This window comes from Anabrus simplex, chromosome 2 (genome assembly GCF_040414725.1).
Source record: "Anabrus simplex isolate iqAnaSimp1 chromosome 2, ASM4041472v1, whole genome shotgun sequence".
Classification (NCBI taxonomy): Eukaryota; Metazoa; Arthropoda; class Insecta; order Orthoptera; family Tettigoniidae; genus Anabrus; species Anabrus simplex.
The window spans coordinates 137901902-137927771 of record NC_090266.1 but is presented as its reverse complement, the minus strand read 5'-3'; the positions used below and the strand labels follow the sequence as shown (position 1 = coordinate 137927771).

General features: G+C 40.0%; 1 protein-coding gene across 3 annotated transcripts in view; it reads right to left on the bottom strand.

The window, feature by feature from the left end:
• Nucleotides 1-11456, bottom strand: part of LOC136862705 (coiled-coil domain-containing protein 77) — a 216034-nt gene extending 204578 nt beyond the window's left edge. For 2 of the 3 annotated variants that reach the window (XM_067138914.2, XM_067138915.2), the window contains exon 1: nt 11320-11456. Coding sequence is in view for 1 of the 3 variants with exons in the window: in XM_067138917.2 (XP_066995018.1) it covers nt 11320-11348 (29 nt within the window). In the remaining 2 variants the exon portion in view is untranslated. The remainder of the gene's footprint in view (nt 1-11319) is intronic. The other variant, XM_067138917.2, reaches the window with a different exon arrangement.
• Nucleotides 11457-25870: the final 14414 nt, after the last annotated feature.

The following is a 25870-nucleotide window of genomic DNA, read 5'->3' as shown; positions in this document are numbered from 1 at the left end:
ACTGGACTTGGGGAAGTGAAAATAAGGAATACCGGTAACTGTCCCTAGGTATAGCGATGGGCCAGACTGCCTGCCGTGGCATAAGGAACAGAGACTTGTAAATAGGCAGCAATTAGTAAGTCTGGCCATTCATGGTTGATTAGAACTGTGTGTATGAAAATATATATATATATATATATATATATATATGAGTGTGTGCATTCAATGGGTCATCCTGAAATAAATTAGAGCAATAAAACAATGCTGTTTTATTTGTAACAAATTGGTGTCGCAAGTTAGAATAGAACTTAATTGTGAAACATTTTAATTATCGTGAATCAGCGGACCAGACACTGCATGTTTTGACCACCATCGGAAGCATTCCAGAACATCAGTGTATGGTGAATACACACACATGTAAATCTTTAAGTTTTCATCTTGTGGATGCCAGTTGAGACCGGAGGCCACACGAAAATGGAGTCTCAGCTAAAAGCGCTCTTCGATATGAAGAAGACGGAAGAGAAGTTGGATGAAGGCTATACCAAGATGGAAGAAAGCCAGAAGAGAATAGTAGAAAGCTAGGAGTGGTTGATAAAGGAGATAAGAGACAGCCAGGAGACGGAAGATGGCAATGAGATGTGTAAGGACAGCCGAAAGGAGACGGAAGATGATCAGAATAAGACTGAGAACGGCCAGATGAAGTCAGAAGAGCACCAGGAGACAAAAAATGGTCAGACAAAGATGGAAGACAACCAGATAAAGGAGGAAGATATCTTAGAGGTGAAGCTTCCACGGTATGAAGAATTATTTAGTTTATTTTTTGGGTTGTACTGTGTTGTTGTCGTCGTCTGTACATCACGTACAGTTTGCCGACGTTTTGAATACATTGCACTATTCTTTGTCAAAGTGACTGAAATACCCCTCCTCAATCCGAGGTACTCAGTCTCCCAGGCAGCAGTCACACTACAATGGTAGTCCTGACCTTGGTCTTTCTATATCTTAGCCTTTCTGGCTGACGTAAGACCTTGGCTGTCTTGTGAGAATTCAGGAAGGTATGTCACAGCCAGGTAGTGGGGCTTGCCCGCGCTGTTATGTAATTCGAGTTTCGGCCTGCGTGTTAATGTTGTGGTCTGTGTGTCTTAAACTATGAATGATAGGCATCCAACAATTACTGATTTTATAGCCAAGCATTCCTACGAAACAAGACACGGAATATCATTAGACAAGACCAAGATCCTAGCAGCTAACCCTTGGAACCTGGAAAGGAAAATCCGATAGGCTATCGAAATCAAGAAACATCTGAACAGTATGAATTTAGAAGAAGGATATAAAATCAGTAATTCTTGGATGCCTATCATTTATAGTTTAAGATACACAGACCACAACATTAACACGCAGGCCGAAACTCCAATTACATAACAGCGCGGGCAAGCCCCACTACCTGGCTGTGACATACCTTCCAGAATTCTCTCGAGACAGCCAGGGAGCTTACGTCAGCCAGAAAGGCTAGGATATAAAAGACCAAGGTCAGGACCACTCTTGTAGAGCGACTGCTGCCTGGGAGGCTGATTACCTCGGATCGAGTAGGAGTATTTCCGTCACCTTGACAAAGAATACTGCAATGTACTTGAAACGTCAGCAAATTGTACACGATGAACAGATAACAACAACAACACGGTTCAACCCGGAAAATAAAATAAAAAAGGAAGATAGCCAGAAGGAAGCGGTAGGCGGCCTGAATGAGATGGAGGACGGCGAGGAGAAGTCAGAAGACCACCGTGAGAAGACGACCAGCAAAAGACAGAGGACAGCCAGGAGAAGATGGGAGATGGACTGAGATACGTCAACGATGGTCTTCAAGAGATAAAGAAGGTCGACGCTCCGCCCTGAGACCTTGCCCAGAAGACTGTGAGTTCTGTTCCAGGAGGAAGGCCGAGCACAAAATTTACTGTCAAGTAATCGCAGTTAGAAAGGGAAGGGCAGAGTCTGGGGTAGGGCTCTTTATCAGGAATACCATTGCACACAACATAGTTTCTGTTAGGCACATAAATGAGCGAATGATGTGCGTAGACTTGTCAGTTGGAGGAATTAGGACAAGAATTATGTCCGTGTATTCACCATGTGAGGGTGCAGATGAGGATGAAGTTGACAAGTTCTATGAAGCACTGAGTGACATTGTGGTCAGGGTCAACAGCAAGGATAGAATAGTGCTAATGGGTGATTTCAATGCGAGAGTTGGGAATAGAACTGAAGGATATGAAAGGGTGATTGGTAAATATGGGGAAGATATGGAAGCTAATGGGAATGGGAAGCGTTTGCTGGACTTCTGAGCTAGTAAAGGTTTAGCTATTACGAATATATTCTTCAAGCATAAGGCTATTCACCGCTGCACATGGGAGGCTAGAGGTACCAGATCCATAATAGACTATATCTTAACACACTTTGAATTCAGGAAATCTGTTAGAAATGTACAAGTTTTTCACGCATTTTTCGATGATACAGACCACTATCTGATCTGTAGTGAACTAAGTATCTCTAGGCCTAGGGTAGAGAAAGTGAAATCTGTCTGCAAACGAATAAGGGTAGAAAATCTCCAGGACGAGGAAATTAGAAGTACATGGATATGATTAGTGAGAAGTTTCAAACAGTAGACAGTAAGCAGGTTCAGGATATAGAAAGTGAATGGGTGGCAAACAAGGATGCTGTAGTAGAAACAGCAAGGGAATGCCTAGGAACAACTGTGTGTAAAGATAGGAAAAGGCGAACATCTTGGTGGAATGATGAAGTGAGAGCAGCTTGTAAACGTAAAAAGAAGGCTTATCAGAAATGGCTCCAAACAAGGGCCGAGGCAGGCAGGGATTTGTACGTAGATGAAAGAAACAGAGCGAAACAAATAGCTGTTGAATCCAAAAAGAAGTCATGGGAAGATTTTGGTAATAACCTGGAAAGGCTAGGCCAAGCAGCAGGGAAACCTTTCTGGACAGTAATAAAGAAAGGAAAGGAGGGAAAAAGGAAATGAACAGTGTTTTGAGTAATTCAGGTGAACTCATAATACATCCCAGGGAATCACTGGAGAGGTGGAGGGAATATTTTAAACATCTTCTCAATGTAAAATGAAATCATCCTGGTGGTGTTGCAAACAGCCAAGCACATGGGGAGGAGGAAAATGATGTTGGTGAAATTATGCTTTAGGAAGTGGAAAGGATGGTAAATAAACTCCATTGTCATAAGGCAGCAGGAATAGATTATATTAGACCTGAAATGGTGAAGTATAGTGGGAAGGCAGGGATGAAATGGCTTCATAGAGTAGTAAAATTGGCGTGGAGTGTTGGTAAGGTACCTTCAGATTAGACAAAAGCAGTAATTGCACCTATCTATAAGCAAGGGAACAGGAAGGATTGCAACAACTATCGAGGTATCTTATTGATTAGTATACCAGGCAGAGTATTCACTGGCATCTTGGAAGGGAGGGTGCGATAGGTTGTTGAGAGGAAGTTGGATGAAAACCGGTGTGGTTTCAGACCACAGAGAGGCTGCCAGGATCAGATTTTCAGTATGCGCAAGGTAATTGAAAAATGCTACGAGAGGAATAGGCAGTTGTGTTTATGTTTCGCAGATCTAGAGAAAGCATATGACAGGGTACCGAGGGAAAAGATGTTCACTATACTGGGGGACTATGGAATTAAAGGTAGATTATTAAAATCAATCAAAGGTATTTATGTTGACAATTGGGCTTCAGTGAGAATTGATGGTAGAATGAGTTGTTGGTTAAGGGTACTTACAGAGGTTAGACAAGGCTGTAATCCATCACCTTTGCTCTTCGTAGTTTACATGGATCATCTGCTGAAAGGTATAAAATGGCAGGGAGGGATTCAGTTAGGTGGAAATGTAGTAAGCAGTTTGGCCTATGCTGACTACTTGGTACTAACGGCAGACTGTGCCAAAAGCCCGCAGTCTAATATCTTGGAACTTGAAAATAGGTGCAATGAGTATGGTATGAAAATTAGCCTCTCGAAGACTAAATTGATGTCAGTAGGTAAGAAATTCAACAGAATTGAATGTCAGATTGGTGATACAAAGCTAGAACAAGTCGATAATTTCAAGTATTTAGGTTGTGTGTTCTCCCAGGATGGTAATATAGTAAGTGAGATTGAATCAAGGTGTAGTAAAGCTAACGCAGTGAGCTTGCAGTTGCCATCAGCAGTATTCTGTAAGAAGGAAGTCAGCTCCCAGATGAAACTATCTTTACATCGGTCTGTTTTCAGACCAACTTTGCTTTACAGGAGCGAAAGCTGGGTGGACTCAGGATATCTTATTCATAAGTTAGAAGTAACAGACATGAAAGTAGCAAGAATGATTGCTGGTACAAACAGGTGGGAACAATGGCAGGAGGGTACTCGGAATGAGGAGATAAAGGCTAATTTAGGAATGAACTCGATGGATGAAGCTGTACGCATAAACCGGCTTTGGTGATGGGGTCATGTGAGACGAATGGAGGAGGATAGGTTACCTAGGAGAATAATGGACTCTGCTATGGAGGGTAAGAGAAGTAGAGGGAGACCAAGACGACGATGGTTAGACTCGGTTTCTAATGATTTAAAGAAAAGAGGTATAGAACTAAATGAGGCCACAACACTAATTGCAAATCGAGAATTGTGGCGACGTTTAGTAAATTCACAGAGGCTTGCAGACTGAACGCTGAAAGGCATAACAGTCTATAATGATAATGTATGTAATCACCGTGGGGTTTGAAGGAAACTGGAGCAGTGACGCCTGGATAGAAACGCAGAGGGACGGGGAACCTCACCTTTCCTTGGCTTACCAATGCGCAGTGCACGATGCCATGGGATCTACTCCAGCAAGGACGCTGGGTGAGAGAGAGCTGCACCTTCCGGTGGATTTAGGGTTAGGCCGACCTGAGGACCCTCCTGCCCCGAAAAATTTGTATTGTCTGGATCTGACAAGGAGACCAGAAGATGCAGGCACCGCTATCCAGACTTCGAGCACAGACAGCAAACGAGTGATGGCGTGGTATGATCAACGAATTGACACCATCGGAAAAAATGAGGGCAACCAAGGAAGGCTACATAACCCTGTAAGGAAGAAAGGCTTGAAGACGTGGAAAGTCACTTAACATGTTCTGAGGGAACTAAAAGACGTCACCTACAGAGAGTGAAAGAGGCCAAGATGTAAGATGAAAGTGGTACATCTACACCAACGAGGGTCATACCAAGGAACAGCTGAGAAGATAAATGATCAGAAAAATTAAGCTCTCGAAGGGGCAAATGTTATGTGCCAGGCCAGTGGTAGCCCCTTTCGGTGCTTCCTGAAGGGGACTAGTGAATCGGCCAACCGGGGAGCTCCCAGCCAGCCTGGAGAGCATGGCTGGTATTGCCGTGTATTGCTCTCGTTGGCTGGCTTACTAGTGAGTTTCTTGGAGATACAATGGGAATGTTCTGCCTCTAGCCACCTCGCAAATTTTCTGGTTCCCATCACCCGAGCTATAAAAAGGAAGGCTAGCCGCAGACAGTCGGTCAGACTTGGACTCCGTGGTGCAGCTGTAGTCAGTGTGAGACTCAGTGTGTTGGGATTCGGTGGCTGGGCTGAGGGCGACAGAGGTGTTGGCTGTCCCTAGTGTCCCGAGGTCTGAACCAGGAGCTGTGTTGTGTTGTCGGAGAGTCCAGTGAGTAGATGGGCTGCAGACGACGTACGGAATGGGAAGACGCTGCACTACCCGAGAGTGCTGTGTGTTTGGGTATTTCTGTGGACTGAGGATCGCAGTCAGTTAGCAAGGGAAGCCACTATCGTGTGTGTGAGGGTAAATAGACCCGTGTTAATATTCGCTGTTGTATCGTCTGGCTGTTAAATATTGAACTGTTGCTGTTTCGTTATTCACTGTATGTGACTGAATTACTGGACTTTCTCTGGAGTCGAACCAAGGACTAGTCATCGTGCGTTGTGCAGCCTGTAACCCTCTGTTCAAATTCAGCGATCTACATACAGGTGCTGTTTGAGGTGACTGGACTTGGGAAAGTGAAAGCGAGGATTAACCGCCCTCGGGTATAGGAACAGGCCGGACTGGCTGCTGTGCCGCAAGGAAGAGAGACTTGTAAATAAAGAACAATTAGTAAGTGTAGCCATTCATGGTTGATTAGAACTGTGTGTGTGTACATTCATTGTGTCCTCCTGAAATAAATTAGAGTAATAAAAGAGTCTCTGAGTTTTATTTGTAACAGTGTGCATTTCCTCGGGTGCAAATCTCTGAATCTTTGGTTGCATATGCCAGTGGTATTCAAAGTGTGGTACGTGTACCACTACGGGTATACCAACATATCATAGCTTCTAATGGTTTTCAGTGAGCAGTTCAGAAATGAATTGAGCCTGCTCATTTTTAATAAAAATCTTGTTTTGATTTAGTGTTTTTGTCTACCATTACATGGAGTCCCCTTTCGAAACGAAGTATTTATTAGGCCTATATAATAAAAATCTTCCGGGCTATTCTGTCGTGGTACACTCCTCTCATTCCTGCCAGACATTTTGACTACTGCTGCGGTAGTCATCTTGTATAGCGTCATCTCAGTACTGACTACATCCTACTTCCACACCCGCCTCTACAGGGAAGCTACTGAAATACACGAACATCCGGATAACTTTAATAGAAAGGAAGAAGGACTGAAGCTCAGCAAAGCCTGGTACACGCCCTTATATAACTAACGGCCAAAGCCAACTAAGATCAGGGTCATGTCTGGCTCCATGGCTAAATGGTTGGCGTGCTGCCCTTTGGTCACAGAGGTCCCGAGTTCGATTCCCGGCAGGGTCAAGAATTTTAGACATCATTGGTTAATTTCCCTGGCATGGGGGCTGGGTGTATGTGTTGCCTTCATCAACATTTGATCCTCATCCCGACACGCAGGTCACCTACGGGTGTCAAATCAAAAGACCTGCACCTGGCAAGCCGAACCCGCCCTGGTGTCTCCCGGCACTGAAAGCCATACGCCATATCATCAGGGACATCACTGTCAACCAACCAGAGGACTGACTGCTCGGCGCAACCCAATCTGAGGTCGTGCACTACGAGATCCAATCAAACGACAGACTGCTCGGCGCGACCCAATCAGAAGCCATGCACTCGTATATTCAACCAGACAACAAACTGTACGGCACAAACCAATCAGAGGTCATGTGCTCAGAAATACAATCAAACAACAGACTGCTCAGCACAAATAAATTGGAGGTTGTGCACTCAGATATTCAATCAGTCGACAGACTGCAAGACGCAAGCCAATCAGAAGCCGCACACTCACATATAAATACAGCTGCCTCCCAAGCAACCAAAGCAGTCGCAAGCGGGATACAGGAGAGAGTAATGAGACGACGCCACAGAAGACTACCTCAGCAGTAGTCGAAACGTCCGGCAGGAATGAGACAAGTGGACCACGGCAGAATAGCCCGGAAGATTTGTAGTATATTGACTCTGGCTGTGAAAGCCTTCATACTTTGATATTTAGGCCAACTCTAAAATGTGTCAGTTTGTACCTTCTATTGACTTGGTATGTAAAAATGCTTACTTATGCTGCATTCCTCTTGTTTTAATCTTTTTCTCTTTCAAAATCCACTCATTCACTTCAATTTGTTCAGTAGCAGTGTATATAGTAAAATAGTAATTGTTGCATTAATAATACTTGTATATATATCATTGCTAGGCAATGAAAAGCTCGTAATTCCACTCAAGAGAAAACCACATTTCTCCATCTGCCTCATGAAGGCTTGTTGCGTTGTCTGAGAAGGGAACAGAAGACTCCACTGGTCAAATAATTAAGCTATCATTAAGCAATGAAAATGTCAGGAAGTTCTCCGGCCATTGCTGACCGCTCAGTTTTAGACTTCTTCCATAAACTTTACTCCAAATGAGTCACAAGGTTTCCTTTGCCCAACGACGATTATATAATTGCGTCCGAATCCTTGGCTGAATGATCAGCATTGAGGCCTTCGGTTCAGAGAGTCCAGGGTTTGAATCCTGGCTGGGTTGGGGACTTTTAATTGCATTTGATTCATTCTTCTGGTTCAGGGAATGGATGTTTGTGTTTGTTCCAACATTTTACTGTTCATATTCAGACAACACACTATACTATCAACCACCACAGAAACACACAACAGTGATTAACATCCCTCTATGTAGGGTTGGCATCAGGAAGGGTATCTGGCAGTAAAACAGGACTAAATCCAAATGAACGATATAGTTCGCGACTCCACAGAGGGGGGAAAAGTGGTAGAGGAAGAAGATTATAGTTATTATTGGGGAACAGGATGGTGTATCAGCTTAGCTGCTTGCTTACCATCCCGGCGACTGTGGTTTGATTTCCTGGTGTTGCTGGGGTGGTATTTTCAGTTGAAAATCCCTGGCCACAACTCTTTCATGTCTCACTGTGTGCAGGGACCCTGAGCAAGTGAGATAAGCTGCAGAAGATTATGATTATGGCTAATATTATTTAGCATTCAGCAACAATAATTTGTTACTTCTTGTAAATTGCGATATACCTGTACTTTGGGGGTACAAAGGTAGAACAATCGGATTTTGGGGGTACGCTTAAAAAAAAGTTTGAATACCACTGGCATATGTTATAGGCCCCCTAATTCCAGTTTCTAACAGTAGTATCAGGGGCAAGAGGCCATTGTGAAATGTAGTACGTGACACATGACATTGCTTTGAAAGCTACCGCTGTGGATAAGTGTAGTGCGTTGGCCTCCGGATCCCAAGATAGCGGATTCAAACCTTGCAGAGGTAGACTGATTTTTGAAGGGCAGAAGAAAGTCCATTCAACACTCCGTGTCGCACGATATCGGCATGTAAAAGATCTCTGGTGACACATTCAGTGTTAACCCAATAAAAGTCATTAAATATCAGCAGCAGATGCCCAAGAGAGTTTCAGTTTACTCTGCCATCTAGTGTAGGCGTAGAGTAAAACGGAATATCGAAATTGACGAGTAGACAGCCAGATAGTGTCAAATTAAAATGTCTGCACACGGTAGCTGAGTCCATACGATTATTATTATTATTGCTTTCAACACATCAGTCTCAGCTAAATGTTTGATACCAGTTCTCATCAACATCTCGGTAACCCTCCCTTGTGAGATAACATGAATATATTAACCTCTTAGCATAAAAAGGAACTCGGGATTTTATATATCTATATGAAACAAAAAACCCGAGTATACTCAGGAATGTCACTCGTTTCTTGTTGTTTTTCAGTATTTCTGCCAAATATTTATAAAATTGTAACTTCAGGTTCCTATTTTTGCCAAAAGTTGTCTCTGACTCAACCTAATGGATGTCGGTGACTCAGGCAGCTCGTTTTCGCAGCCTTTCCATATTTATCGCTATCTAAGTGTACTTCGTCTGTTAGGTGAAAATGGAGAGTGATGAAGAGTTTGACATTGAATGTAGTGAGTCTGATAGTTCTGTGTGCATGATGCTGGAGGGAAGAAGGCACATGTGTAAGGAGTGCAATGTACATTGTGTGTTTATCCTTGTTTTAGGGCATTTCACACAGCCACAAACATATGAACAATGTATTTCTTGTTCAGTATTGAGTGTCATGTTATCTTACTTGCCATCTGTTTAGTGCTGTGTTATTTATTTTACAGGTAAGTTAAAAGAAGAACCCATAAAAAGATCATGAGTATACTCAGGATTTTAAAACAGGAACTTCTCAGCAGTTTATATTTCACTGTTAAGTTTGCAGAATTTACTTTCATTGTTACGACTGTCACTGTTTTTCAGTAAAGTCCATTTTAACAATTAAAAAATTAGGTAAAAATGAATCACAATTTTGTAAATAATTGCTATGTTAAGAGGTTAAACAGATGAATGAAGGCGGAATGTCAAAGGGTCACGCTGATGGATGAGGAATGCTGTAAAGATATAGCAAAATGGAGAGGAAGCACACTTGCCTCAACTTGGCAGCATCTGGCTAATGATGATTTTCTTCAGATAAAAGCCAATGATGGGGTCATTTCTATTATTTCTTCTGTCTGCATTAGAATGAGTCACGTATTTTGCAGGAACTAAAAACATAAATTTAAACTAAGTTGGTTCACAGCTGATAATTTAAAAAATATCATGACATTTGGGGTTTGGTTTGCTTTAATGAGTACTGAATAGGTAGGCAACATACCAATGACGAGTGCCGATTGTTGATAAGGCGCAAGAGAATGGGATTACTAAGAAGAGAAAAATGTTCAGCATGGAAAAAAGGGCATATTCACATGCAATGCTCATGCATACAAATTTAAAGATCAACGTATCATGCTGTGAACCATAAAAATAAATTTCTATTAAAATTACGTTGGTGGCACAGGATTCTGGCCACTTCATTATGATACGCCCCATCTGTCTTCCCAGATTAAACTGAAAATATATTTATCAGGTTATTTGTCACTCAATGGTGGTTGCTGGGTACGCCTATACATGGTGTGCTAGTGGCTTTACGTCGCACAGAGACAGATAGATCTTATGGCAACAACGGGATAGGAAGGGCCTATGAGTTAGAAGTGGCCATTGCCTTAATTAAGGTACAGCCCCAGCATTTGCCTGGTGTGGAAATGTGAAACCACGGAAAACCATCTTCAGGGCTGCCGACAGTGGGATTCGAACCCACTATCTCCCGGATTCAAGCTCACAGCCACGTGCCCCTGATCGCACGGCCAACTCGCCTGGTATATATATGTACACACATGGTGTGTTACCACTATAACCTACTTGGTACATAAACTGCAGGATCTTCTTTGATGATCATGACAAGTATTAGCACTGCTGTTTTGAGCAGACTAAACGTTGAGGTCATTAGGTCCCATGTAATTTTCAATGGTGCAGTAAGAATCCACGTAATCTCTGTCACAAAGCAAACATTGCATAAGCATACCTGGTGTTGCTCATCAGCCATACGCCCTAATCACTCAATACGGTCTTGTTAAAGTAGTGCTATGTATTCTTAATAATAAGGAAGACGGGCTTAAGGTCAATAAAGGACTTACTCGAATGAAGTTAGATACATGCTGAACAGCACACACTATTCAGAGCAAGATCGAAAGACGAGGATCAAGGTTTAAAAACTGCAATTAAACCGGTAACCCATCAGTACCGTTACTATGACCCATTCTGTTATCTTTATAGGTAATAGAGAGCATCTAGATTTTAATTTAAAATGTCATTAAAATCGTGTAAAGAAAATAGGCTTCCTATTCAAAAGTATTACAAAGGAAAAAAAGCTCTGGACTTCTTCACACTATATCAAAAATGTTATAATATCGACACACTGAGACAGAACAAAACAAAATTACCTGCGCAATTTGACAAGATTTGTTTTCATATATCACTACTATCTTCACTATTAACCCAGAAACGTTAAAAATAACACGAAGACTCCTTACATTATATCGGTGATAAGTCCAACTCTTTGAATAGGGATCGCGAATTCAAGGCACTGACAAAAGAATAACTATGTTCGTAACCAACATAACAACAACAAACTTCAAGGAAGAACTATAACAGTAATGCAACGGTGTCAAAAAGTGATGTACTGAAACCAGTTGCAGCCATCGAATGCAGATCGAGCAGGCAGTGACTTCAACACTACAGATAGAAGTTGCACGAGTGGTACATTGTATGCGCTTGCCGAACATCACCTAATTCTATATGTTCTTAATGGATGTTGGCTAGTCAATTGATAAAGTTAAAATTTTAATATATCGCAATGGCAAAAAAACAACTGTTTTGCCTGACTATAACACTCTTTCAATGTTCCAAAATTCAAGGTCAATCCTAGGCTATTCATACCAAAAATTTCCTAAGGAGGAGGCCTTCCGTAAAAGGTAATTGCTTGCGCTTCGTAGACGGGACCTAAGAAATAAAATTGTGACACACAATATCAATGTCTTCTCAAAGTATCTTGCAGTTGAAGATTTTGACATTACTGAAACGAGCGAATGAGATAATCCATTCTATTTGAGACATAATTCTATAATAAGTTAGTGATGTCCTGAATAGTTGATATGACTTATTTTAATCATTTTCGCCAGAATGAGTAGCTCGAACAGTAGAGCGCTGGTCTTATAAGAGCAACTTGGCAGGTTAGATCCTGCCTCAGTCCGGTGGTATTTATTGGTGCTCAGATATGTCAGCCTCGTGTCGGTAGATTTACTGGCAAGTAAAATAACTCCTGCGAGACAAAATGCACCTTGGCGTCTCCGAAAACCGTAAAAGTATTAAGTGGGATGTAGAAACAATAACGTTATTTATTATTATTCAATAAGCCTCCGTGACTTATGCAGCAGCGCGTAGGCCCCTCACAGCTGGGTTCCGTGGTTCAAATCCCGGTCTTTCTATATGAGATTAGTGCTGGACAACGCAGAGGCGGGACAGGTTTTTCTCCGAGTACTGCGCTTTTCCCTGTCATCGTTCATTCTAGTAATACTCTCCAATTGCATTTCATCTGTCAGCAATCAATCATTGCCCCAGAGGAGTGTGGCAGGCTTCGGCAGCCAACACAATACCTATCGTCGCCACTAGATGGCGGCTTCATTCATTCCATTCCTGACCCGGTCGAAAGACTGGACACAGGCTGAGGATTTTCATTTTCAGTATTATTCAATCTTTTTAGATGAAAAACGTAGACTTACGGAGAACGCTGTACCATCGATATTTTCATGGAGTGGCACCGGCCCCTTGGAAATAATCTCCAGAGCAAGCCGTTTTAGAAATAGGCAACCAACCATACCACCGTGTGTGGTGGTGTACACTGAATAACAGAGTGACCTATAATTTGACAGAGGAGCACCATCAATTTCAGACTTCCTGAACACGAAATAATTCATAAATTCCAAATCTATACCTATACTGACTGACTGAGTGACTGACACATTCATCATCGCCGAGCCAAAACTACTGGACATAATGAAATAAAATTTTGATGATACATTTATATTACAATGTAGGTGCTCGCTAAGGGAGGATTTTTGGATATTCCGTCGCTAAGAGGGTGAAAAGGGGGTGAATTTTAGAATGAGTGTATCTATATCTCAAAACTTTAAAAGATTACAGATGTAAAAGTTGGTATTTAGATTCTCCTTTACAAAATAAAGAAACACGTGTTATTTTGTTTTCGGAAAATTCCACTAGGAGGGGTAAAAAGGGTGAAAAAGGGGTTGAATGCCTTTAATGAGGATACTTCGATCTCAGAAAGTGAAGATATTACAGACCTGAAAATTGGCATTTGGAAACTCCTTTCAAAATAAAGAAATTTGCATTTTTCTGTTTTCGGAAAATCCCAATAAGAGGGGTGAAAAGGATGAAAAAATGGTTGAATGCCTTTTATGAGGATACTTATATCTCAGAAACTGAAGATATTATAGACCTGAAAATTGGTATTTGGAATCTCCCTTAAAAATAAAGAAAAGCGTATTTTTTGTTTTTGGAAAATCCAATTAATGGGGGTTAAACAGGAGTGACAAACAGGGTCAGTTTTTAGAAAGACGATATCTACAGTATATCTCAGAAACGTAAAATGTTACAGACGTAAAAACTGGTATTTGGATTCTCCTGTAAATGTAAATAAACATGGGTGATTTATTTTCGGAATCTCCTCTTAAAGGGAACTAAAAAGGGGGTGAAATTTTAAAATGAGCATGTCTACAGCATATCTCAGAAACGTAACATGTTACAGAAGTCAAAAATGGTATGTGTTATCACTATTAAAAATAAAGAAACATGTATGTATTTTTTTGTTTTCGGAAAAGCCATTTATGTGGGGGTAAAATGACTGAAAATGGGGTTGAATTGCTTTTATTATGATACTGATATCTCAAAAACTGAAGCTGTCACAGAAGTGAAATTTGGTACCGTATTTGGAATCTCCGTTAAAAATAAAGAAATACCTATATTTTTCGGAAACCCAGGGGGGTCTAGATCCTAATGGATGGGTAGGAGATAGGGATCTGCGCTCAGATGGCCTTCATTTAAACCGCAGTGGTACGTATAAGTTAGGAAATTTGTTTGGAAGGGTAATAGGGAGGTACATTCAGGGAAACGGGATGGCCTAGGGAGCGGTGATAAGGGAACAGGGAAATGGAAATCAAGTAGGGATGACATAAAATTGTTAGTGTTGAACTATAGAAGTATTGTAAGGAAAGGAATAGAATTAAGTAATTAATAGATATATATTTACCAGATATTGTAATAGGAGTTGAATCATGGCTGAGAAATGATATAATGGATGCAGAAATTTTCGCACGGCACTGGAGTGTGTATCGTAGAGATAGGATAGGAATGGTGGGAGGGAGAGTGTTCATTCTGGTGAAAGAAGGATTTGTAGGCTACGAAAAAGTTAAAGATGAGACACGTGAAATTCTAGGTGTAAGGCTCATTTCTAAAGATAATAGGCAACTTGATATATTTGGAGTGTACAGATCGGGAAAGGGTAGCACTGACGCGGATTCGGAATTATTTGATAGGATAGTCAGCTATGTGGGAAACGACATGGAAAGAAATGTGATTGTAGCGGGAGACCTGAATTTGCCAGATGTCAATTGGGAAGGAAATGCGAACGACAGGAAGCATGACCAACAAATGGCAAATAAGTTAATATGGGAAGGACAGCTGATTCAGAAAGTGATGGAACCAACCAGAGGGAAAAATATCCTGGATGTGGTGCTGATAAAACCAGACGAGCTCTATAGGGAAACTGAAGTAATAGATGGTATTAGTGATCATGAAGCTGTTTTGTGGTAGTTAAAAATAAATGTGATAGAAAGGAAGGTCTTAAAAGTAGGACTGTTAGGCAGTACCATATGGCTGATAAAGCAGGCATGAGGCAGTTTCTAAAAAGTAACTATGACCGGTGGAAAACGGTAAATAAAAATGTAAACAGACTCTGGGATGGGTTTAAAGAAATTGTTGAGGAATGCGAAAACAGGTTTGTACCATTAAGGGTGGTAAGGAACCGTAAAGACCCACCTTATTATAACAGAGAAATAAAGAGACTAAGAAGGAGGTGCAGACTGGAAAGAAATAGAGTTAGAAATGGCTGTGGAAGTAAGGAGAAAATGAAGGAATTTACTAGAAAATTGAATCTAGCAAAGAAGGCAGCTAAGGATAACATGATGGCAAGGATACTTGGCAGTCATACGAATTTTAGTGAAAAATGGAAGGGTATGTATAGGTATTTTAAGGCAGAAACAGGTTCCAAGAAGGACATTCCAGGAATAATTAATGAACAAGGGGAGTGTGTATGTGAGGATCTTCAAAAGGCAGAAGTATTCAGTCAGCAGTATGTAAAGATTGTTGGTTACAAGGATAATGTCGAGATAGAGGAGGAGACTAAAGCCAAAGAAGTAATAAAATTTACATATGATAACAATGACATTTACAATAAGATACAAAAGTTGAAAACTAGAAAAGCGACTGGAATTGATCAGATTTCTGGGGATATACTGAAGACAATGGGTTGGGATATATTAACATATCTGAAGTACTTATTTGATTATTGTTTGGTCGGAGGAGCTATACCAGATGAATGGAGAGTTGCTATAGTTGCCCCTGTGTATAAAGGTAAGGGTGATAGACATCAAGCTGAAAATTACAGGCCAGTAAGTTTGACATGCATTGTATGTAAGCTTTGGGAAGGCATTCTTTCTGATTATATTAGACATGTTTGTGAAATTAATAACTGGTTCGATAGAAGGCAATTCGGTTTTAGGAAAGGTTATTCCACTGAAGCTCAACTTGTAGGATTCCAGCAAGATATAGCAGATATCTTGGATTCTGGAGGTCAAATGGACTGTATCGCAATTAACCTGTCTAAAGCATTTGATAGGGTGGATCATGGGAGACTACTGGCAAAAATGAGTGCAATTGGACTAGACAAAAGAGTGACTGAATGGGTTGCTATATTTCTAGAAAATAGATCTCAGAGAATTAGAGTAGGTGAAGCTTTATCTGACCCTGTAATAATTAAGAGGGGAATTCCTCAAGGCAGTATTATCGGACCTTTATGTTTTCTTATATATATAAATTATATATGTAAAGGAGTTGAATCGGAGGTAAGGCTTTTTGCGGATGATGTTATTCTCTATAGAGTGATAAATAAGTTACAAGATTGTGAGCAACTGCAACATGACCTCGAAAATGTTGTGAGATGGACAGCAGGCAATGGTATATTGATAATCGGGGGTAAAAGTCAGGTTGTGAGTTTCACAAATAGGAAAAGTCCTCTCAGTTTTAATTACTGCGTTGATGGGGTGAAAGTTCCTTTTGGGGATCATTGTAAGTATCTAGGTGTTAATATAAGGAAAGATCTTCATTTGGGTAATCACATAAATGGGATTGTAAATAAAGGGTACAGATCTCTGCACATGGTTATGAGGGTGTTTAGGGGTTGTAGTAAGGATGTAAAGGAGAGGGCAAATAAGTGTCTGGTAAGACCCCAAGTAGAGTATGGTTCCAGTGTATGGGACCCTCACCAGGATTACTTGATTCAAGAACTGGAAAAAATCCTAAGAAAAGCAGCTCGATTTGTTCTGGGAGATTTCCGACAAAAGAGTAGCGTTACAAAAATGTTGCAATGTTTGGGTTGGGAAGAATTGAGAGAAAGAAGAAGAGCTGCTCGACTAAGTGGTATGTTCCGAGCTATCAGCGGAGAGATGGCGTGGAATGACATTAGTAGACGAATAACTTTGAATGGCGTTTATAAAAGTAGGAATGATCACAATATGAAGATAAAGTTGGAATTCAAGAGGACAAACTGGGGCAAATATTCATTTATAGGAAGGGGAGTTAGGGACTGGAATAACTTACCAAGGGAGATGTTCAATAAATTTCCAATTTCTTTGAAATCATTTAGGAAAAGGCTAGGAAAACAACAAATAGGGAATCTGCCACCTGGGCGACTGCCCTAAATGCAGATCAGTATTGATTGATTGATTGATTGGTTTATTGATTGATTGATTGATTGATTGATTGATTGATTGATTGATTGATTGATTGATTGATTGATTGATTGATTGATTGATTGATTGGGGGAAGAATTGAAAAATTAGTTGAATTATTTGTACGAAGATACTATTATCTCAAAAACGAAAGATGTTGCAGACGTGAAAATTGTTATTTGGAATCTGCTTTAAATGTAAAGAAACACGAATTATTTGATTTCAGAAAATCCAATGAAGAGTGGGGGGGGGGATAAAAGAATAGCGAAATTAATTGAATTATTTGTATGAGGACACTTACATCTAATAAAAACTAAAGTTGTTACAGACGTGAAAATTGATATTTGGATCTCCTTTAAAAACAAAGAAAAACGCATTTCTGGGCGAAAGTCATCTTGGGGGCGGGAGTAAAAAAAGGAGTTGAATTCCTTTTATGAGGACACATAACTCGAAAACTGAAGATGTTACAGTCGTGATAATTGGTATTTAGAAGATCTTTTACTAATAAAGAAACAAGTATTTTTTTCGGAAAATTCACTTAGTGGGGGAGTGTGAAAGGAAGTGAGAAAACTGAATTCCTTTTATGGGATTCTTGCATCTCAAAAGTGAACGTAACAGACATGAACATTGGTATTTGGAATCTCCTTTAAACATAAAAAACACGCCTTCTTTTTAGGGGCGGGGGAAATCAACTTAACGGTGTTGAGGTGAAAAAGGAGTTGAGACGAATTTATTTTACTGTACATAATGTACTTGATTATGATCATAAACCGATAATTTTTAATCTTTCCTGGGTTCGTATTCTCCTTTGGAGAATTTAAAGTTAGATTACCGGTACAATATATTCTCCGGGTATAAAAATAAAATTTAAACACATAAGCAAGCCTCGGACCTATGGGAGTAATGGAGTCCCACTCCCATTTAACAGGCGAGGGACTCCTTGGAAACAACTTGGCGAACGAAATGAAATTCGATGGGGAGCTATCAATATTAATGGGGCTTATGGAAAAAAGAAGGTAGAACTGGGTGAGTCAGCAAAGAGGATGCATCTGGATGTGCTAGGAGTAAGTTATATTCGGTTAAGGGGAGATAATGAGGAAGAGATAGGAGATTATAAGGTGTACTTGACGGGTTTTAGAAAGGGAAGGGCAGAGTCTGGGGTAAAGCTCTTTATCAGGAATACCATTGCACGCAACATAGTTTCTGTCAGGCACGTAAATGAGCGAATGATGTGGGTAGATTTGTCAGTGGGAGGAATTAGGACAAGAATTGTGTCCGTGTATTCACCATGTGAGGGTGCAGATAAGTTCTATGAAGCATTGAGGGACATCGTGGTCAGGGTCAACAGCAAGGATAGAATAGTGCTAATGGGCGATTTCAATGCGAGAGTTGGGAATAGAACTGAAGGATACGAAAGGGTGATTGGTAAATGTGGGGAAGATATGGAAGCTAATGAGCATGGGAAGCGTTTGCTGGACTTCTGTGCTAGTATGGGTTTAGCTGTTACGAATACATTCTTCAAGCATAAGGCTATTCACCGCTACACATGGGAGGCCAGCGGTACCAGATCCGTAATAGATTATATCTTAACAGACTTTGAATTCAGGAAATCTTTTAGGAATGTACGAGTTTTTCGCGGATTTTTCGATTATACAGACCACTATCTGATCTGTAGTGAACGAAGTATCTCTAGGCCTAGGGTAGAGAATGTGAAATCTGTCTGCAAACGAATAAGGGTAGAAAATCTCCAGGACGAGGAAATTAGACAGAAGTACATGGATATGATTAGTGAGAAGTTTCGAACGGTAGACAGTAAGCAGGTTCAGGATATAGAAAGTGAATGGGTGGCATAGAGGGGTGCTGTAGTAGAAACAGCAAGGGAATGCCTAGGAACAACTGTGTGTAAAGATGGGAAAAGGCTGTAATAAGATGATGACTACTGAGAAATAAAATCATAAATAAAAATATATAAATAAATAACTCAAAACTTAATAAAATTAATAAGCATAATTAACCGAAATGTCCGTAGTATGGGCGCCAGAGTTCACCAGAATGGATCCCTCGAATTTAGATAAGAGCATGATAAACTTTATATCCCAGGGCGTGTACATAATGCTGCGTACTGGTACATCTGCTGCAGGCCTTACCTAACCTCCTGAAAACGACTAATTAGGTAGGAACTGCACCTAGGTTCATCAATAACACTGTTTCTAAAATAGGTAACTATATTCTTAACAAATTCCGTGCATGAGCACCTCATCAACATACAACATTATACATATAATACACACATAAAATATTGCTGGAAGACTCCATATTTACAACAACAACAATAATGAAAATCGTGGGAAAACGAAAGCGAGAACTAAGCTACCATTTGTAGATGGTCCGATGAACAATGTACATGTATGAAGATAAACACCCTTCACTGTCTCTATATCAATTCGATTTACCGATTCTCATAATCGGCAGTTATCACATCACACAGATACTGTACCTTGTACTACTGTGTTCACATATTTTAACACTTGTTGTAAAGATATATACACACGTCTGTCGATCCTCAACATATAAATTTATGGAAAGTCTGAGATAGCTTTCACCAACATATAATGCTAGGCCGCCACAAGTGCTACAATACTTAATGCGCAAGCACTCTCCACAATCAGCCACTTTCCACAAACATAACACGACTACGCTCCACGAACGTTTTAAGTCCAGTTCATTGCTGCCGTGTCACTCCAGTACCGTGTATCAGCACCACTCCCTTCCCGTACAGTGCCTCAGTTGTAGTTGTAGTTATCTTCCTTCTCGTTCCTTTACAATCACCTCTACAATCACCCTTCCAAAGTTCCATACAAAGTCTCCTTACAATGTCCTGGTTGCCGCCGTATCATCAACCTTTATAGACATCAACATCCCCCTCCTGTCAGATGATACGTCTGGATTGGTCCTTGCCCACCAATCATGAGTGATCTCTAGTCAAGACCAAGCCCTGAACTTCTCCTTGCTTCCAAGAGAATAACAAACACTCGGGAGTTTTACATGAATCACCAAACTTCCCTGGTACAACAACAAGCTTATCTCATCAGGCTGGGATATATACATGAGTAATGGAATTTCCTGACACAAGTACATCACAACAGACACTGGGGTAGCCATATGACTCATTCAAATTACCAGAGTTATTACAGCAATGTTTTCCCACTCGTGCAAAACAAATTACTCATACCTACATATGTGGATATCTTCCAGCTTACCAATATAAACGGCAAAATATACAAATGAAATACTGATAATAATAATAATAATAATAATAATAATAATAATAATAATAATAGTAATAATAAATCAAATACTGACAATAATATCTCTAACTTCTACATATAATTCGGGGGTGTGATATATGTACTATCACATAACGCCCCCTTGGTGAATCGATGATATCACATATTATGATTCACCATAAAACAGAACTTCATACATAACCTTATAATGGCATAACTGAACACACAATTTACTGTAATAATGATATATACATTGCGTCTACTGCATTGTATTCGCACACACGAAATACCATTTGTCCAAACAACAATAATAATAATATGGCTATATACACACAACTCTGATTGTTTCATATAGCATTGAACACAATCCCTTCTTGCTACTGTACACATACATTAAAAATTGATAATATATACATCCAAGGTGCAGATCCTATCTCTTATATCTGCGAAGGCTACAGATATTAAATGTCCCAAGGACCTTATTTTCAGCGGTTAGGAGCCTATAAGCACACTTGCCTATTCTACTGTCCACAGTATACGGACCCTAATATAAATGAAAAAGCTATACATAAACTTAACATTGGCATCGATAAGCGAGGAATGCGTATCGTAATAGAAACTAACTACGTCTAGAATACACTCTATCTCACACACAAAGATTCGTACCATCCAGTCACACAAGAATCATACAAACTTTCATTCGGAACATTCATAAAGAGGAAATCCCTATTTCTGAAATGCGCGGGAATCTCACTACGTTTACTCTTCCACAAAACCATAATTAATGCAAGCAAACAGATCACATACTTTTTCACACATTCCACATCGATATCATACAGCACTTCGTTCACATCATTCACACAACTCTCAGCCTTAAATAAAACATTACACATACTCTTGGAAAGACTTTCTTTCATCTCACGCACACTTCCATTCTCACACACGCTCACTCTATTACTGGAATTCTTACCATAATTCACTATAATGTTGCTATCATTACCACTTAATGACCCAACAATTATACCATCTTCACCACCTTCCATATCAGCTACTACTTGCACCACTTTCATGCCAACAACACTGCTACTTTCGACTCTCTTATCAGAAGTTTCATTAATCTCAAAGTCACCATTTTCACACATAATGGTCCTAACTTTACTCTCCTCACTTACACTTAAATCAACAAAAACATCCTCATGATGTATACTCCGTAAACACTCTTCACTTACTAAACAACCTTCATCAACTTCACAAAAAACTTCACTTTCAATTTCAGAAACTTCCACAAGATTATCGATCGCAACACCGCTATTACCATCACCACTAGCACAAAGTAAGACATCAGACACATCTTTCTTACTTTCATCACGCCCCCTATTCTCAAAATCTCCCTGAACACAAAACACATGGTCATACAATAATTCCTCTTTCACGTCTACCTCGTAACTTACCTGTTTCATCGCGTGAATAGGAATTTCGGTATCGGACTGCCTATCTGACCCAATTAAGAAGTCCGATTCCGGTTTAAATTACTTGACGTGGACTGTTCACTGTTATCATTTCTCGGTACTTGATCTGGAGGTCTTTGATCCGTACGCCCCCTACTTTCTGATTCCCCTTGAATAGGTCTTCTGCCAAAATATTCCTGGTGATTAACTCCCTGATTAGACTGTCTGTTTCCCCTTCCGGAATTACCACCCTGATTCCCTTGCCTAGAATGACTGAAATTCTGATTATTCCTATCTCCCCCTACCTGATTACCTTGTCTCCCATTATCCCCGTAATTCCTACCTTCAGTTTGCCTAGTCCTCCCCTGCCCTTCCAAAGCATCAAACCTCTCTAACAGCTGCTCTAATTCCTTGATCGTAACAATATTCTGCATACATGCAGCTAATCCGACCTTCTCAGGAAAATGCCTCAACATCTGGCGGACTGTATCGCTCTCCGATGCTAGACCTTCAATATTCTGGCTGATCAGAACATGCGCCAAGAAATATTCCGTCATAGACACACCTTCCTGAGGTCTATATTTGCCAAATAGCACGCGATCTCTTTCCCTTCCCTGAATAGCTTCACTCCAAAATTTAGAACTAAATTTCTCCCTAAATTCCTCCAAACTCGAAATACCCTGTCTATAAACTTGAAACCAGGATCTCGCTTCTCCAACAAATGCAATATCCAACATCTCATCAACCATACTCCACTCAATCAAACCATCGTCAAGATTTTTGGAAAACCGTTTCTCCACCGTTTTCAAGAATTCCATCGGATTAAACTGCCGACCATTAAACTTGGGTAATTCAGAGTCCTTCGTACAAGATACGTACCTATTACATATGCTGCTACCTAATTGGATTTGACTGATCTCCTGCCTTAATTTCACATGACATGATTTAATTCCTTCTTCCACTACCATTCTGGCATTTCCTTCTACTGACTTGAGGTCATCTTTTACCGACTTAAGGTCTTTCTCCAATTTCTCATCTATACGCTTCGCTAAAACGTTCTGATTGGATTTAATTCTATCTATTTCTTCTACTTTATCTTCCACTATTTTTATTCTCTTATCACATTCCTTGCTATTTTCAACAAATTCTTTCCTAACTACATTAAATCGGCATTCAATTTTCTCAGTCAATTCCAAGCATTGAGCTTCTACCTTATTATTGACTTCCTGAATTTCCCTGCTTTGATGGTCAAATTTCTGGTTTAATTCATCTATTCTACCATTCACAGCACTACTTAAACTATCAATTTTACTAGACAATTCAACACTAGCTAAATTTAACTCTGCACTCTGCTTCTCAATCTTACTGGACAATTCCGTACTAACTGAATTTAATTCACTATTAATACTATATATTTCATTACTTAAAAAACTCAATTCACTCTTCAACTCTTTACTCTGACTATCAATCTTACTGGACAGTTCAACACTCACTGAATTTAATTCAACACTCTGATTATCGATTTTACTCGACAATTCAACATTATTATTATCGATTTTACTGGTAACAGCATTTAATTCAACACTCACTGAATTTAACTCTTTACTCTGGCTATCAATCTTACTGGACAATTCACCCTTCAACTCATTAAGTAGCGATTTAATCATACAGAGCATTGAAGACTCGCCTTGATTCCCTACATTCTGAGTTTGAGACGGGTTACTCTGTTCCTCACCCATCTTTGCCAATAGATCCTTCCCACTATCAGCCATTTTGCTACTCTTACTTAAATTAGATAAACTCAATGTGGTGGAATTCTTTTGCCTTCTCTTCTCCTGATTCTTAGTACCAGCAACTTTAAAAACCTCTCTACTTCTCAATTTTATAATACTGGACTCGCTACAACATTTCTTCATACTCCAAAATACACATGAAACATATAAAACACTTCACTGACATAGTTTGCAGAATTCCAACCACACCTGACAAGTGCACCTACGCTTATAAGCCTAACAGATGTACCAACCATTCAGCCACACGTTGGGAAGCCAATTGTAATAAGTTGATGACTACTGAGAAATAAAATCATAAATAAAAATATATAAATAAATAACTCAAAACTTAATAAAATTAATAAGCATAATTAACCGAAATGTCCGTAGTATGGGCGCCAGAATTCACCAGAATGGATCCCTCGAATTTAGATAAGAGCATGATAAACTTTATATCCCAGGGCGTGTACATAATGCTGCGTACTGGTACATCTGCTGCAGGCCTTACCTAACCTCCTGAAAACGACTAATTAGGTAGGAACTGCACCTAGGTTCATCAATAACACTGTTTCTAAAATAGGTAACTATATTCTTAACAAATTCCGTGCATGAGCACCTCATCAGCATACAACATTATACATATAATACACACATAAAATATTGCTGGAAGACTCCATATTTACAACAACAACAATAATGAAAATCGTGGGAAAACGAAAGCGAGAACTAAGCTACCATTTGTAGATGGTCCGATGAACAATGTACATGTATGAAGATAAACACCCTTCACTGTCTCTATATCAATTCGATTTACCGATTCTCATAATCGGCAGTTATCACATCACACAGATACTGTACCTTGTACTACTGTGTTCACATATTTTAACACTTGTTGTAAAGATATATACACACGTCTGTCGATCCTCAACATATAAATTTATGGAAAGTCTAAGATAGCTTTCACCAACATATAATGCTAGGCCGCCACAAGTGCTACAATACTTAATGCGCAAGCACTCTCCACAATCAGCCACTTTCCACAAACATAACACGACTACGCTCCACGAACGTTTTAAGTCCAGTTCATTGCTGTCGTGTCACTCCAGTACCGTGTATCAGCACCACTCCCTTCCCGTACAGTGCCTCAGTTGTAGTTGTAGTTATCTTCCTTCTCGTTCCTTTACAATCACCTCTACAATCACCCTTCCAAAGTTCCATACAAAGTCTCCTTACAATGTCCTGGTTGCCGCCGTATCATCAACCTTTATAGACATCAACATCCCCCTCCTGTCAGATGATACGTCTGGATTGGTCCTTGCCCACCAATCATGAGTGATCTCTAGTCAAGACCAAGCCCTGAACTTCTCCTTGCTTCCAAGAGAATAACAAACACTCGGGAGTTTTACATGAATCACCAAACTTCCCTGGTACAACAACAAGCTTATCTCATCAGGCTGGGATATATACATGAGTAATGGAATTTCCTGACACAAGTACATCACAACAGACACTGGGGTAGCCATATGACTCATTCAAATTACCAGAGTTATTACAGCAATGTTTTCCCACTCGTGCAAAACAAATTACTCATACCTACATATGTGGATATCTTCCAGCTTACCAATATAAACGGCAAAATATACAAATGAAATACTGATAATAATAATAATAATAATAATAATAATAAATCAAATACTGACAATAATATCTCTAACTTCTACATATAATTCGGGGGTGTGATATATGTACTATCACAAGGCGAACGTCTTGGTGGAATGATGAAGTGAGAGCAGCCTGTAAACGTAAAAAGAAGGCTTATCAGAAATGGCTCCAAACAAGGGCCGAGGCAGACAGGGATTGGTAGGTAGATGAAAGAAACAGAGTGAAACAAATAGTTGTTGAATCCAAAAAGAAGTCATGGGAAGATTTTGGTAATAACCTGGAAAGGCTAGGTCAAGTAGCAGGGAAACCTTTCTGGACAGTAATAAAGAATCTTAGGAAGGGAGGGAAAAAATAAATGAACAGTGTTTTGAGTAATTCAGGTGAACTCATAATACATCCCAGGGAATCACTGGAGAGGTGGAGGGAATATTTTGAACATCTTCTCAATGTAAAAGGAAATCATCATGGTGGTGTTGCAAACAGCCAAGCTCATGGGGAGGAGAAAAATTATGTTGGTGAAATTATGCTTGAGGAAGTGGAAAGGATAGTAAATAAACTCCATTGTCATAAGGCAGCAGGAATAGATGAAATTAGACCTGAAATGGTGAAGCATAGTGGGAAGGCAGGGAAGAAATGGCTTCATAGAGTAGTAAAATTAGCGTGGAGTGTTGGTAAGGTACCTTCAGATTGGACAAAAGCAGTAATTGCACATATCTATAAGCAAGGTAACCGGAAGGTGGTG